General features: G+C 34.8%; 2 protein-coding genes across 4 annotated transcripts in view; one reads left to right on the forward strand and one right to left on the reverse strand.

Moving 5' to 3' along the window:
• The first annotated feature begins 130 nt into the window (after window positions 1-130).
• On the forward strand, window positions 131-5,090 carry LOC109853785 (adenylate kinase). Of its 2 annotated transcripts, XM_020426201.1 has the most exons (5): window positions 131-581; window positions 900-1,136; window positions 1,221-1,388; window positions 1,636-3,721; window positions 3,866-5,090. In XM_020426201.1, the coding sequence occupies exons 1-4, from the start codon at window positions 456-458 to the stop codon at window positions 1,870-1,872; spliced, it is 768 nt and encodes a 255-aa protein (XP_020281790.1). In that variant the 5' UTR covers window positions 131-455; the 3' UTR covers window positions 1,873-3,721; window positions 3,866-5,090. The 2 variants fall into 2 exon arrangements, with proteins under 2 accessions (XP_020281790.1, XP_020281788.1); XM_020426199.1 differs by lacking the exons at window positions 131-581; window positions 900-1,136; window positions 1,221-1,388 and having other exon boundaries at window positions 1,873-3,721.
• Window positions 5,091-5,158: 68 nt separating this feature from the next.
• Window positions 5,159-13,175, reverse strand: part of LOC109853782 (transcriptional activator protein Pur-beta) — a 19,915-nt gene continuing 11,898 nt past the window's right edge. For both annotated transcript variants that reach the window (XM_020426196.1, XM_020426197.1), the window contains exon 8: window positions 5,159-5,948. In XM_020426196.1, coding sequence (XP_020281785.1) covers window positions 5,637-5,948 — 312 coding nt within the window. In that variant the 3' untranslated portion in view covers window positions 5,159-5,636. The remainder of the gene's footprint in view (window positions 5,949-13,175) is intronic.

Here is a 13,175-nt window from a genome sequence, read left to right on the forward strand (position 1 = left end):
TACGTTTATGACTTCATGTTATAAAAATGATGCGTTTTTTACGCGTCATACAACAGTTGCGTATACAATCTGCGTGACATTTCCCGCGACATTTCAAATCGTCGACACGGTTAAATTACTTCTCAAGGCCGTCGACAGATGAGGCAAGTCGCGTTCCGGTCAAAGGCCAAAATCATCGACTGTTGATTCGTTGACGCACACACACGCACATATCACACATTCACACACGCACGTGCTTGCTCGAGAAAATGTTTCAGACGTTTCAGTTGCGGCGGCGGTCTGTCCCACACGATTATTGTTCGCGGGTCTGGTAATACGGTTTACGTGGTGTAACACACATGCGACCTTGGTAGCGGCAAGTAGCGGCTGGGAAATCGTAGCGCGGACGAGAGTGAAACGTTATTTTCAGATCTGTCACTTTTTCGCGTCGATTTACTGACGAGACTGCCAAAAGTATGTCGCCGCCGCGACAGGATACCGTTGAGAAGGAACTTCGCAAGACTCTTCCGCAGGAGAAGATACCGTCAAACGGCATCAATGCCGTTCTACTGGGACCACCCGGTAGCGGCAAGGGTACTCAGGTACTTCTCTCGCGGCAGATATACTCACCGCAGATGCAGCTGTCCTCCTTAACTTCGGTCAAAGAGGACAAACTATAGCTGCCTTCAAAGATGTTCAAAGAAAAACGATTGACCGCGCGAATAAAGCAAAACCGTAAAATATTGCCTTTCTATATTGCTTTTTATTCGATTTTATATAACTGGATTTAATAATTTTTTTACTCCATATACCTAAGAATCAAAGTGTAATATTTTTGATCACGTTCTGAGTTTTGTTTAATTTTACAACTGCAACAGTTAGTAGTTTAATTAATTAAATTAAGCACTTGTTTTATTCAGGCACCTTTATTGAAGGACAGATATTGCGTCTGTCACTTGTCCACTGGTGATATGTTGAGAGCTGAGGTCAGTTCTGGTTCAGCTCTCGGAGCTCAGATTAAGAAGGTAATGGATGAAGGTAAATTGGTCAGCGATGATTTGGTTGTCAGTATGATCGAGAGCAATCTGGAAAAACCCGATTGCAAGCGTGGCTTCTTGCTAGACGGTTTTCCGAGAAGTGTTCCACAAGCGGAAAAGGTAAAAACTTTGTAATCTCTTACAAACAGATAAGTTTGCAAAAGAATCTAAAATTTAGATTCTAATGGTCTTTCTTTTACATAGCTCGACGAAATGCTTAACAAGAGAAAAACAAAGCTCGATGCTGTGATTGAGTTTGGAATAGATGATGCATTATTAATTAAAAGAATCACGGGTAGATTGATACATCCAGCAAGCGGTAGATCTTATCACGAAGAATTTGCTCCGCCGAAAGTTCCAATGAAGGACGACGTAAGTTAAAACAACAGTTTAATAAACACATTTGCTTTTCTCACAGTTTGTCCTCGATATATGATTCACATAAAAAAATATCTTAAATATATAAATCAACTACATATTATTTATTTTCGTATTATTTTGACGATATATCTTTCCTGGCGATAAAATTCATATTTTTAGTGATAAGTCTCTGCACAACAATGTGAATATGATTATATAATAGCAGTTCAAGATAAAAAAGCATAATTATTATTGGCAGATCACCGGAGAACCTTTGGTCAAGAGATCTGATGACAACGCCGAAGCTTTGAAGAAACGGTTAACAACGTATCACACGCAGACTGCACCATTAGTTGATTATTATGCTCTGCAAGGACTTCATCACTACGTCAACGCCGCTCAGTCTGCCGAGAAAGTCTTCAAAGATATTGATAAAATTTTCCTTATGAAATCCACAGAGAAGAAGAAACAGAGTTTTTTCAGCAGATTTTTCTAGAACACTGCCAATAGACGCGTCGTAAAACATTCTTGTTTCTCTTTTTTAGAATTTTTTCTCCGAAAAAGTACGTTTATAGAAATAATCACACATATATACAGAGTTAACATACTTTTAAAAGTATCGGTTTATAAGTGTCTAAACGTTCGCTTTTATTGAGATCCGCAATTCGCATCTTTAAACAATAACACATGAAATCTAGAATCGCCGTAAGCGATGCATCTCGTAGCAATATATCAAAAAGACTTGTTGGGCCTATTCTGTAATTTTTAACGCGTGCGTTGTGAATCCGCGCAGACTAAACATATCGATGTGAATGCGCAACGATAGATTAAATGAGAAATTGTCGTTACAGAAATTACAGAATAAGAGAACTGAAGTAAAAGTTCTCGTGAAGCATTATAATTTTGTGTATATGTATGAATTATGAGATCGTGGATAACATATATACATTCTTTATGGTGCGTCAAGTGAGGAATGTAAAATACCCGCATATCACCGATATACGGACATGTCATCAGGATAACGTTTTAATGTTCATAGAGAAACTGATATCTTTGTATATAACAACTGTGAAGAGTATTCTGCTTCGTTGTTACTATATTTCTGTGGTATTGTTTATTTTTATTATCGCTTTTTTCTATTAAGATTTCCATCGGGATATACATAAATCTGCACACACACACACATACACACACAATGACAAACAAGTACGAACCAATCACACCTGCGCACATTGATCAAGTTTCGGCAATATATTCGCTTGTTAAATAATAGTTCCGAATGCTCAAAGTAATACATTGGTTCGTACGAAAAAAAATGAAAGTCGTAAACTACGATAATTTCGCTAAGTTATTTTATGAAACATGTACATGAAAATAATATGTACATAAATAACAAAATTTATGTAAACAAAAACGGTGAAGATATTGTACTTGGTTGAAAGTTAAAAGTTGTGACCGTTTTTGAGTGTTGCTTCAGACTCTCACACAGACATAGAAATTTGACGAGATATTATAAACAAAAAAACGCGACCACAAATGATAGTCTATTTTACATATAAAAGAAGCAAATATATATATATATTCTAGTAAGACACTAATTTCTGTATGTACATAAGACAAAAAAATTCTACTATTTTCTGAAAAGAAAATAAATGTATAAGTCTAGATTTAAAATATGTATTATTTGCGCATAATTTTTATTACACAATTTCTACCCTTCAGTATAACTTATATCTTGATAAAAGTTTAAAAATAAGTTTATTTTTTAACTTTGGAACGGTATGCGTACACAGCGCATGTTCGTATCAATATGTTCTGTCAACAGGTCTGTTCTTTGCCTCTGCATTGTTTTGGTTCCATCTACCGGTTCTAGTGCAACCGCTGCGACCTGATACGACAGAGGAAAGGAACAGACCTGAAATTCTATATAACAGATTTTCTAACCTTAAAAGTCGTCACTTTAAACGCTTAGTAACTTTTTTCACAGAATCGAACAACATTTTATTTTTCAAATTATATTCTACGCACAAAAGAAAATCAATTGAAAAAAATAGTTACTAAGAAATTAAATATACGATATTGTTTTGTATGTAAATATATACGTATGTACAGTGTGAATTACATGTAATATGGATACAGATATATTAAAGGCAATACTAAAAAGTTGTAGAAATACAGAAAATAATGATCAGTCTGAAAAATATGAAGACATTTCAAGAGAAACTTTGCTATGCTCACAATCCGATGCTATTTTGAATACTTTATGCAAATCACTGAGCAATCTTCTGTGTTATAAAATATCTAAAGAAGCTTATCAACGCTATTCAGTTCGATTGTTGGTAATTGTATGTGAAAAGTTATTGTTTTTAAATATTCAAACTATATTCTTTTTCCTAAATTCTTAATATTTTAAAAATTAATTTAAAAAAATATTAAGAATTTAGGAAGAGGATGTAATGATTTGAAAAAAATATTGTTACACATTGCAGGATATCTTGCGAAAATGGTGCAGAACAACGAGCAATTTCGAACATCTACAAGTGCTTACATCTAAACAAAACACATTGAAGTTTGTAAGTATTCTCTTAAACAAACATTTGACAGATGATATTTTGGACGAATGCTATTCCGAAGATGCTCTGATATCTTTAACCGGAGCTCTAATACACTTGTCAGTTGAAAATCCAGTTTTGATGTCTCATGTGAACAGACTACTTGTGAAACTCACACAACTGGAGACAAACGACAAAATCGAAAAGTTGTTTCACAGTGTTCTATATTCTAATCTGAACATTGAATTATCCACAAAGGAAAAGATATACACTGCGCAAAAGTTCAAATTAATAGAAGAACCGTTGCTCAACAATTTTGTGAACACGTTCTTTAATACGCAGAAAGACAATACTTGTGTCGACATTCATACTAGAGACAAATTGGATCAATTGTTAAAATTTAGTTCCGAGTCTGCACATACGTTTCAATTAACGCTCCAGTTTTTGAAGGAACTGCTGGTTCAGCTGCGGTATGCTCCGGCAGTTCTAGATTTCACAAATTACATTTTAAAATGTGTGTCTGCTCATTGCGAAAATCGGAACAAAGACATATTGGATCTCTATCCCAGAAAATTACATTCTTGCATTATCTTGTTGAGAATACAACCCAAGTATCACACATTACAAACGCAAGAATACACATTGCAAAGCATGAAACAAATCTTTGATGAAAACAAGGACAGTGTATTGATTCTACTGTCTCATTTTCCTGAGTGGCTTGAGTATTTTGTAAATTACGTCGCTACGCAAGTATAGAGAAAACTGGAGAAAAGTAATATAAACTTTACAGAACAATATTTTTCTAGTTTGTGTAATTGCTGCGTGTAATATTAATGTGTAATTATTTTGTGTATGTAAATTAATTATGAAAACAATATATTTATTAGAGTGTGTCTATATTTTTGCTTACATATCGTGAAAATAAAACAAATTATTTTTCAAAGAATAACGAGAAAAATGCATATTGAAAACAGATCTTTATTTCATTTTTCTTTGGATTGGTCACGCCGGAATGTCTTTCTTAAAGAAAGTTGGTATTCCAAGCTTCTCTTTGTTGAGACTTCAAAGTCTCGACAGACACTCATACACATTATCTGTGAAGTATATCTCATGTTAGAACCACCTTATGTACGAAACAATAAATTGAAAACAAAAGAACGTATACATGTTACGTTATTTTGTGAAAAAGAAAAGATAAAATAACTCCGCAAAAACGAAATTCTCCCATACAACAAAAAATGAAAAGAGACATTCTCTCTTTCTCTCTCTCTCTCTCTCTTCGATGTAACACAACACATAAATGCAAACTTATAAACGAATATTTCTCTCATTTTACAAATAAAAAGAAAGCAAACACATTCACTATATCGATGTGTAACACAAAATTGCGGAATACAAAAGTAAAACGCGCTTTCTCGTGACTTCTGATGCGCCGCCTAAACTTAACAAAGTCTAATTTATATTTAGGACTGACACACACATTTTTCTATACACGCAATTCTGTTTTTTTTTTTTTTTCACTCTTCAATTAGTAAGGTTGAAGGACCGCGGAAGAAAACTTTTCAATGCTTCGCAAAACTAAATATTTATGGGATGAAAGAGATATAGCAATCGCGCGTGTGTGTAATCGTAATAAGTTAAATATAATAGCGGAACATATAAATTTTGTGATTACTTTTGTCGGTTTGTCAACAAAAAATTTGCAAATTCATATGCGAATCAATTGCGACGGAATTGTGTGAACCGGAATTGTTTGAATCTCGCGAGATATTTTGGAATCGGAAACTGTTTCGTCGGACAGCGTGCACTTGCTGGATGACGTGGAGACGGTGGTGGAGCAGGACAGGGATGCTGGCATATTGGTGGTGACGGGAGCGGAAACGGACTTGACAGGAGCGACGGGTGATGACCCCACGTTGTGCGACAAGGACCTTCGTCTTTTCAGGACCTCGCGCTGCCGCTGATCGCTCTGGCGCTTCTCCGTTCTGCCTCTGTCGCCGGTAGACTTGCATCGCGCGATCTGTCGATCAAGGCGCGCTATTACAACACAACGCACAAAAATGCTCGCTGCTAAATTAATACATTTATAGGCGAGATATTTAATTGCCGATGAGACTACGACGCGAAAAGCTCTCAATCGCGCGTGCAAGTATAACAGAAAGTATTTCTGTATTTTGTTTTTTCTCTCTCTTTCTTTCTCGGATACCGGTCACGTCGGTTTTTGGAAAGAGAAGAGATGCGATGCTGAAAGAAACTGATGAAAACACAAGCGGGGATTTCTACCGCTCTTGAGATGAAAAATGTGACCGGGTAAAAATATAAACCATAGAAGTGTTACAAAACGAAATGCTCTGTTACTTTGTAAAACGTGTTACATTTAACATCGATGCGATGAATATCTCTTTTTTTTTTGTTTTCATTCGAACATTACGTGAACCGTATAGATAGTATTTTATCTCTATATATGTTTTTTGTTTTTATCATACTTTTTTACATTTTTACCTCAAACATACAATGTCAAATAAATAAACAGTGAGATTTTTTCGTGCGACTATTAATGTTGAATTTTTTTTTTTTTTTTTTTTTTTTGTTTTGTTTTGTTTTGTTCTTTTCTCGCTCGGTTAATTTCCTCTGCCAGAGTTATTTGTTTAATTTGTCCTTTTGTCAATACCCCCTTACAGCACATATGTACACGATTATATACGCGTTCTAACGCGCATTGTACGTATTTTTGCACGCGCAAAAATGACAAAAAATGGCTCTTGCCTTGCGTAAACTACATTATCTTGCAGCTTGGGCGAAAGGTCGTGTACTGAAGCTTCCAAAAATGTGTAAGTGTACGTGTGTGTAATTGTTGCGCTAACTCACGGCGCGTAACACGAGATATAATCTTGCAGCAAAGAAATTAATATCTCTTAGTACATTTATGTCATACGAAGTCACTTGTTACTTAAGATTTATTCTCTAGCGCGCGCGCGCGCGCACGCGCAAATTCTCAGAAACATTCAAAAGTTCCTAGTTTTTGAAAGTTTTAGAAATCGTCTGTGCACCTATTTCGAGATTTAGGAAGTTTTGAGATTATTCGAGGTATTTGATTTTTTCTGGATTTCTGGATTCTTATATTTCTCGATAAGGAAATGTACGAATTTTGAATCAACGCGCGTCGAGATCTTGCGATTCGTCGTTCGAGATGATCCGCAGTTCCAGAAATATCGCGATTTCAGATTTGAAGGTTTTTTGAATTCACATCTGTTCTCAAACTTTCAGAGTCTTGAATCTTAAAGCACACGGATCTCGAGAACTCTCGATATCGTCTTTCTTCGAAATGCCAAGAGTTTGCTCAATCACGCCGCTTGTCGTAATTTCTTGGATGTGGTAACATTTCCTCAATTTTCTGATGTCGAGAGATGATCTCTTCGCTTCGATTATGAGACAAATTCATTAATCTTTCGTGTCTGTCTTTGATTCAATCCTGATCAGATCGATCTTTCGCCCCGATTTCGTGGTGTCTCGTTCTATTTTTGTAATATTTATATTATTGAAGTGTTACAAACTATGCGGCGGGAGAAAAATGTTTATCCGAAGAAACAAGTGGCATACGAATTTTTCGACAAGTTACTTTCGAATTTGTAACATTTCGAAAACTCGATTCTAATATAAGTATTTTATATATATATATATATATATATGTAACAATTAATATGATGCGTGTGTGTGGTAATGTGTTGGTATATACATATATATACACATACATACGTATGTATATATACACATCGATTCTCGAAAGATGACGTACCCGGTAAGCAAAACATTAGCAGTGTATTGACAGAATGGCAGCAATCTCGAATGGAATTTTGCAGTAGATCCTGTATCGCGTCTGCGTCCACGTTAAAGTTTACGTTCTGGCTTGTAGAACCTGTCAACATGACCTAACAACACATTTTTCACAAGAACTTTGCGCATTACTCGTTCTCTTAATCTTCGTATGTTTATCCGTGTGACGTTTACGTACCGAGGACGATGCACCACACACAAATGCATACTGCATCCCAAAAGTACCTCTGCATTTTTATAGCTCGCATCGTGCAGCTTGCACGATTTCCGTTCGTGTGACATGTGAAAAACAAAAACACCATTGTCTCTCATTGTGGTTCTTCGCGCGACATTCGCGGTCTCGGAGAGAGCGGTGTCAAGGCGCTACAAGAAACGCGATACAAGAAACAGGATAATTGCGCTGTGTGCGTGGCGGGATGATTAAAAAAAAAAAAGTTCAAATTGCAACAGATTGTTATCTTTAATAAATCAAATGACATACAAAGGCCAATCATATAGTAATTCTTACTGTTTTCTGTAACAACAAACTTCGATTTTTATACACTATTGATATAATGTAATAGTTTCAAGAACACGTATAAGTTTTTTGCGATATAACTTTTTTTTTTTACCGAAGAATTGCGGTGTTAATGTGTTCGACGGCGCATCGTCCTCACAATCTTAATTTTTATTCTCACCTTACAAAGAGTAGCTTGCTCGCTTCGATTGTCGAGCCTCTATACACACACACGCGAAGTCACGTTCAAGTACACAAATTCACATTTACGCATGTAACACCCGTCCACCCACTCACTCACCCACACAAACACACACATATTCACACATGCACGCAAACACACGCATGTACGCACGCACGCGCGCGCGCGCACACACGAGAGCACGCTAGTAGGAAAAAAAAAGTGAAACGCAACGCGTGTTGAAAGATCATTAACTGTGTTCGATTCGCCAGATCGCAAATCTAGATAATCTATATTGATCGATTTTCAAAAAATTCTCTCTCTTTTCTCTCTCTCTCTCTCTCTCTGCTTTTTTCTTCTCAATTCGCATATTTATCATCTCATCCGTTATATCGTTTTTTTTTCTTTTTCGCTCTTTTACAATAATGACGCCTTACATCGATTTTATACTAGATCCAAGTAGACCGGTTAAAATGAGTGAAAAACGCGAATAAAGGAGAAGAAAAGGGTGCATTGCCGAGAAGGCTCCTGAGTATTCAATGCAACTAGAGTCAATTATATTACGTGACGTCGGAAAAAATTCCTGCAACTCGCATTAAAACAACAGGTTTTTCGCAGAAAAATTTTTGATCGACAAAACACACTCGTCAGAAATCAGCCCGAAAACACCCTTCTTTATTATTTTATCATAATAAATGCAACATTTCAATTCAATTTACGCGTATTCAATATTTCTAGCGAAAATAACGTATGAAGATTTCAGATGTATGCGTGTGTATATCACTCTATAAATCGAAAAACTCGTTTTCGAAGGATTTTACGAATGTGTTCAACATCGATTGAAAGTGGATTTGTACGGAAAAAAACTTTTTATTTTAACATACATTGCAGGAATTTTTAACACATATTTTTTTCGCTTCTCTGACGTCACAATACGATTGCAAGAATATCCAGTAGTATCAGAGTTCAGCAAAAAAAAAAGAGGGATAATTTTGGGTCAATTCAAAACTGGGATGAGAGGAAAAAGAAGATGAAGAACGAAAACACCATTACATTCTCAAAAGACAAAACTCTGATCGTTGTCATAACACATATTAGAAATAGGAATCAACCTGCTAGAGGCTGGTTTCACTACTTGCAATCAGTACACGACTAACGACGCTTCGACAAAAATAGGTACTAATAGTTAATTATAGCGGTAATAAGAATAATTATAATAGTAAGAATAATGACAATGTAATAATAATAATATTAATAATAATGATAATAAGAATAATCGCAGCAACGACAGGGTTTTCATACTATGATGAAGCTTGGTTTTTTTTTTTTTTTTCACGAGCCGCAATTTCGTGTAGCAAACAATATGACTGTGTCGCGATTAACGAGTTCTCTTGCACACAAACAAAGTGATAGATCGCATTTTTGAAATCTCTGCTTATTATTGGTGCGTACATCGACATTGTCGCTACACGTAATTCTCGCTCGTGTAACATATCCATTTGTATGAAAATCCTATGTGATAATATTCAGCGCATGACAATGGATAACAATGTTGTACCGGTGTGTAACTCCACCGAATATAAAAAAAAAAAAAAAAAAAAATTAAAAAAAAACACAAGAACTGGAACTTCAGTATCCTTTTGTGGATATTTTAATATATTTAGCAAAAAGAACCGCCGATCTCACACCAACCGTGCTACGTTTGTTCGGTACAACCAACAAACGAAACACCAAAGCTACTCACTAACAATCAATATTCTCCACTGTATATATATTACGAAAAGAAAAAAGAAAAGAACATTCTCGATAGAAATAACTAATTAATGAGTCGTATAAATTTGCATTAATTTGTGTGTGGCGATAGTAACATTTTTTTTTGTTGCTTTACCTCGATAGTATTTCTCTCACTAGACACAATCCAACATATAGAAAGTTTTATCGTTATTTACTAATTATTATTTTATCATTTATATAATTATTATCTTAAAGCTGTCTAAAAAGAGACTCGCTGCGTGGCAGGAGCGTCATGTTTTTTCTCTTTCATTCATTTTTTTTTTTTTTTTTATATTACTTTGCTTATTCTTTTACATGTGTCAGACGGTATCTTTTCATTTTTGTTTTCTTTATATTTATATTTGTTTCTCTCTCTTTTTCTCCCTCTCTTTCGCTTTGCGTTTTGTTTTAGTTAGGTACGTTTAGTTAGGTATCTTCGCTTTGTTTTTTTTAATAACGTTTGTTTTTTTGCGCACGCGATAACGCACATGCATTTACCAAGCAGTTGGGTCAGTAAAACTACATGCGCGACGTCGCTTGCATTTACTGTCTTCTCTCTCTAATCATCATAGACATGTGTGTGAGTGTATTTATATATCTTAAATATACTACTTGCTGGATATTTTCTTTGTGATTTGTAATTTGTATAGATCACAATAATCGTACCATCTGTGCCTGTGAGTGCCAGTAATTTTTCTATGCCTCTTCTTCGCCATTTTCGTTTGTATGTTCAAGTCAATAATATACAATATATATATATACATATATGTATATATATATATATATATATATATATAATCTTTCTGCACAAATTGCAGATTTAACTAACTTCCTTTACACAAAAAAAACTCAATAACAGTTTGATGAAAATGTAAACGTGTGAATGTGTATTTATATGAAAGCTTTTGCCGATGGTCTGTCACGGTAAATTTAAGTTTGTGTATGTATATGCGCACGTGCGCGTGACGCGGAGGAATAGTATTTCGAACAACGAGAGGATTGAGTCAAAATGTAACTGTACTCAAGACGGAAACAATTGTAATTTTCGTTTCAACATTTTATATTAAACCTTGTTTTTCTTTTCTGTATATTTCGATTTTGCGTTGTGTGATTTCTGTTTTTACATTATGGTCATCAAACCAATTCTCTCTTACGTGCTAAATAAATTCAGACCAGCCGAAATTGTCGATTTTCGAAAAAAAAAAATGCAATTAAAGAATAACATCTTATCAAAATATATAGTAATAAGCTAGAAAATAAATAAAATTTTGCTCATTTTGCGTAAAACATGTAAACGCGTCGATTGTAATAGCATTTAACGTCGAACGCGTTTTTCTCTCTTTTTTTAATACATTTAATATGCGGTTTTCTTTCTATTTATTCGCACCAGTGCGAAATATAAATTTATATCAGTTTGTATGCCGCTTTTGTTTTTTCTTTTAGATTAGAACGTAAAAAAATTAACGGATAAATATTTATGATTGATATTAGCACAGCATTGCAGAATCAAAGCGTATTAAGGTTTCCTTTTCTTCTAGGAGATAACTCGATTGCGCGTTATTCTTCTCTTATTCTTCTCTTCTGCTCTTTCTTTTTCTCTTCCTCTCTTTTTTCTCTCTCTGTCACTTTGGAATATTACTTCCTGGTTTCCTTGCTATTCGGTTTATCTCATCTTTCTTTCTGCATCCAGTGGAAGGGACCCAAGTAATTGCAAGTCCCAACAAGATGATTTCGAAGATTTGATCGATCATACACGTTGCTGGATTTGTGCAATTACCTGGGTCCGCGAACATTGGCATTTCGTTACAATTATATAGAGTTATGTAGATTTCTATATATAAATACTTATTATGCATTTGTATAATACATATCTAATATGCGATTGTGTGTTAGAACTCTGTCATCGCTCCAATTTAACTAACTTAATTAAATACACGTGCACACCGTCACTTGTACAATTTGTCCTTCGTAATGCAATTTTTTTTTTTTTGTCTTTCACGATGAAATACATGTATTGTATTATTTTGTGAACCCCAGTGTGGAAAATGTGGAAACCGCGTGTTTAAAGATGATGATGTGAATGCGAATGTTGTGTGTGCATGTATGTTCTGTCTGAAAGCGCGTATTTTCTCCCACACGCTTTTCCATGGTATGATTGCATGCGCATCTTTCGAACAAATCGACGAGAAACAAAATATAATTAACTTTATATGTATTGTACATATATTATATAATATATATGTATTAATTATGGTTTTTCTCATATTCTTTCGGTTAGTATCTTTCTCTCTATCTCTTCTCCCTCTCTTTCTCTCTCTCTCTCGCTCTCTCTTTCATACACACACCAACACATACACGCACACACACCTACATTATATATTATCTTTCATTACTTTTTAATAAAGACGTCGTCTAGATTTTAAACGAGTGTACGATGTCGCGCTCTGTAGATATAATATAGATATTCGAATATATATACTATAATACGCGAATATCTTTATCTACATTTTCACTTCTTTTTGTTCGTTCAATTTAACCATTTATAGTAAATCGCGCCCCCACCGTACCGTCGAAAATATTACAACAAAGTCGCAAAAAGCATTCTGCAATATCTTATGTACATTCAACCTGCGACTTTTGCTAGACATGTGTTCGTTGAAAGTATAGCGATTTACCTCGGGACTTTCTTAGTTAATTCGAAAAAGACATACGCACTGCCTACATATACACAATTGATCTTTCTTGTTATTTTTTTCTTTTTTTTTTTTTTTTTTTAATTTTCTTCGCGACAACTCACACGCTTTTTTCTTCTTATCTCTTCATCATGATATAATCGTAATATAACAACTATTTATTCATAAATTCTGAACGATCAAATTCAATTGTAACGTGATCCACACTACAGTTCATTTCCTATCTAAGATATTCGTTTGTTTTCACAACGAATACACGAAAAAAAAAAA

The sequence above is a fragment of the Pseudomyrmex gracilis genome, unplaced genomic scaffold, assembly GCF_002006095.1.
Source record: "Pseudomyrmex gracilis isolate BER0280 unplaced genomic scaffold, ASM200609v1 scaffold_54, whole genome shotgun sequence".
Taxonomy (NCBI): Eukaryota; Metazoa; Arthropoda; class Insecta; order Hymenoptera; family Formicidae; genus Pseudomyrmex; species Pseudomyrmex gracilis.

Bases quoted from the DNA above. Each gene is read 5' to 3' on its own strand.
- LOC109853785 (XM_020426199.1), top strand. From the start codon at position 3,506: ATGGATACAGATATATTAAAGGCAATACTAAAAAGTTGTAGAAATACA. The intron at 3,722-3,865 runs GTATGTGAAAAG...TACACATTGCAG, and splicing joins CAGTTCGATTGTTGGTAATT to GATATCTTGCGAAAATGGTG.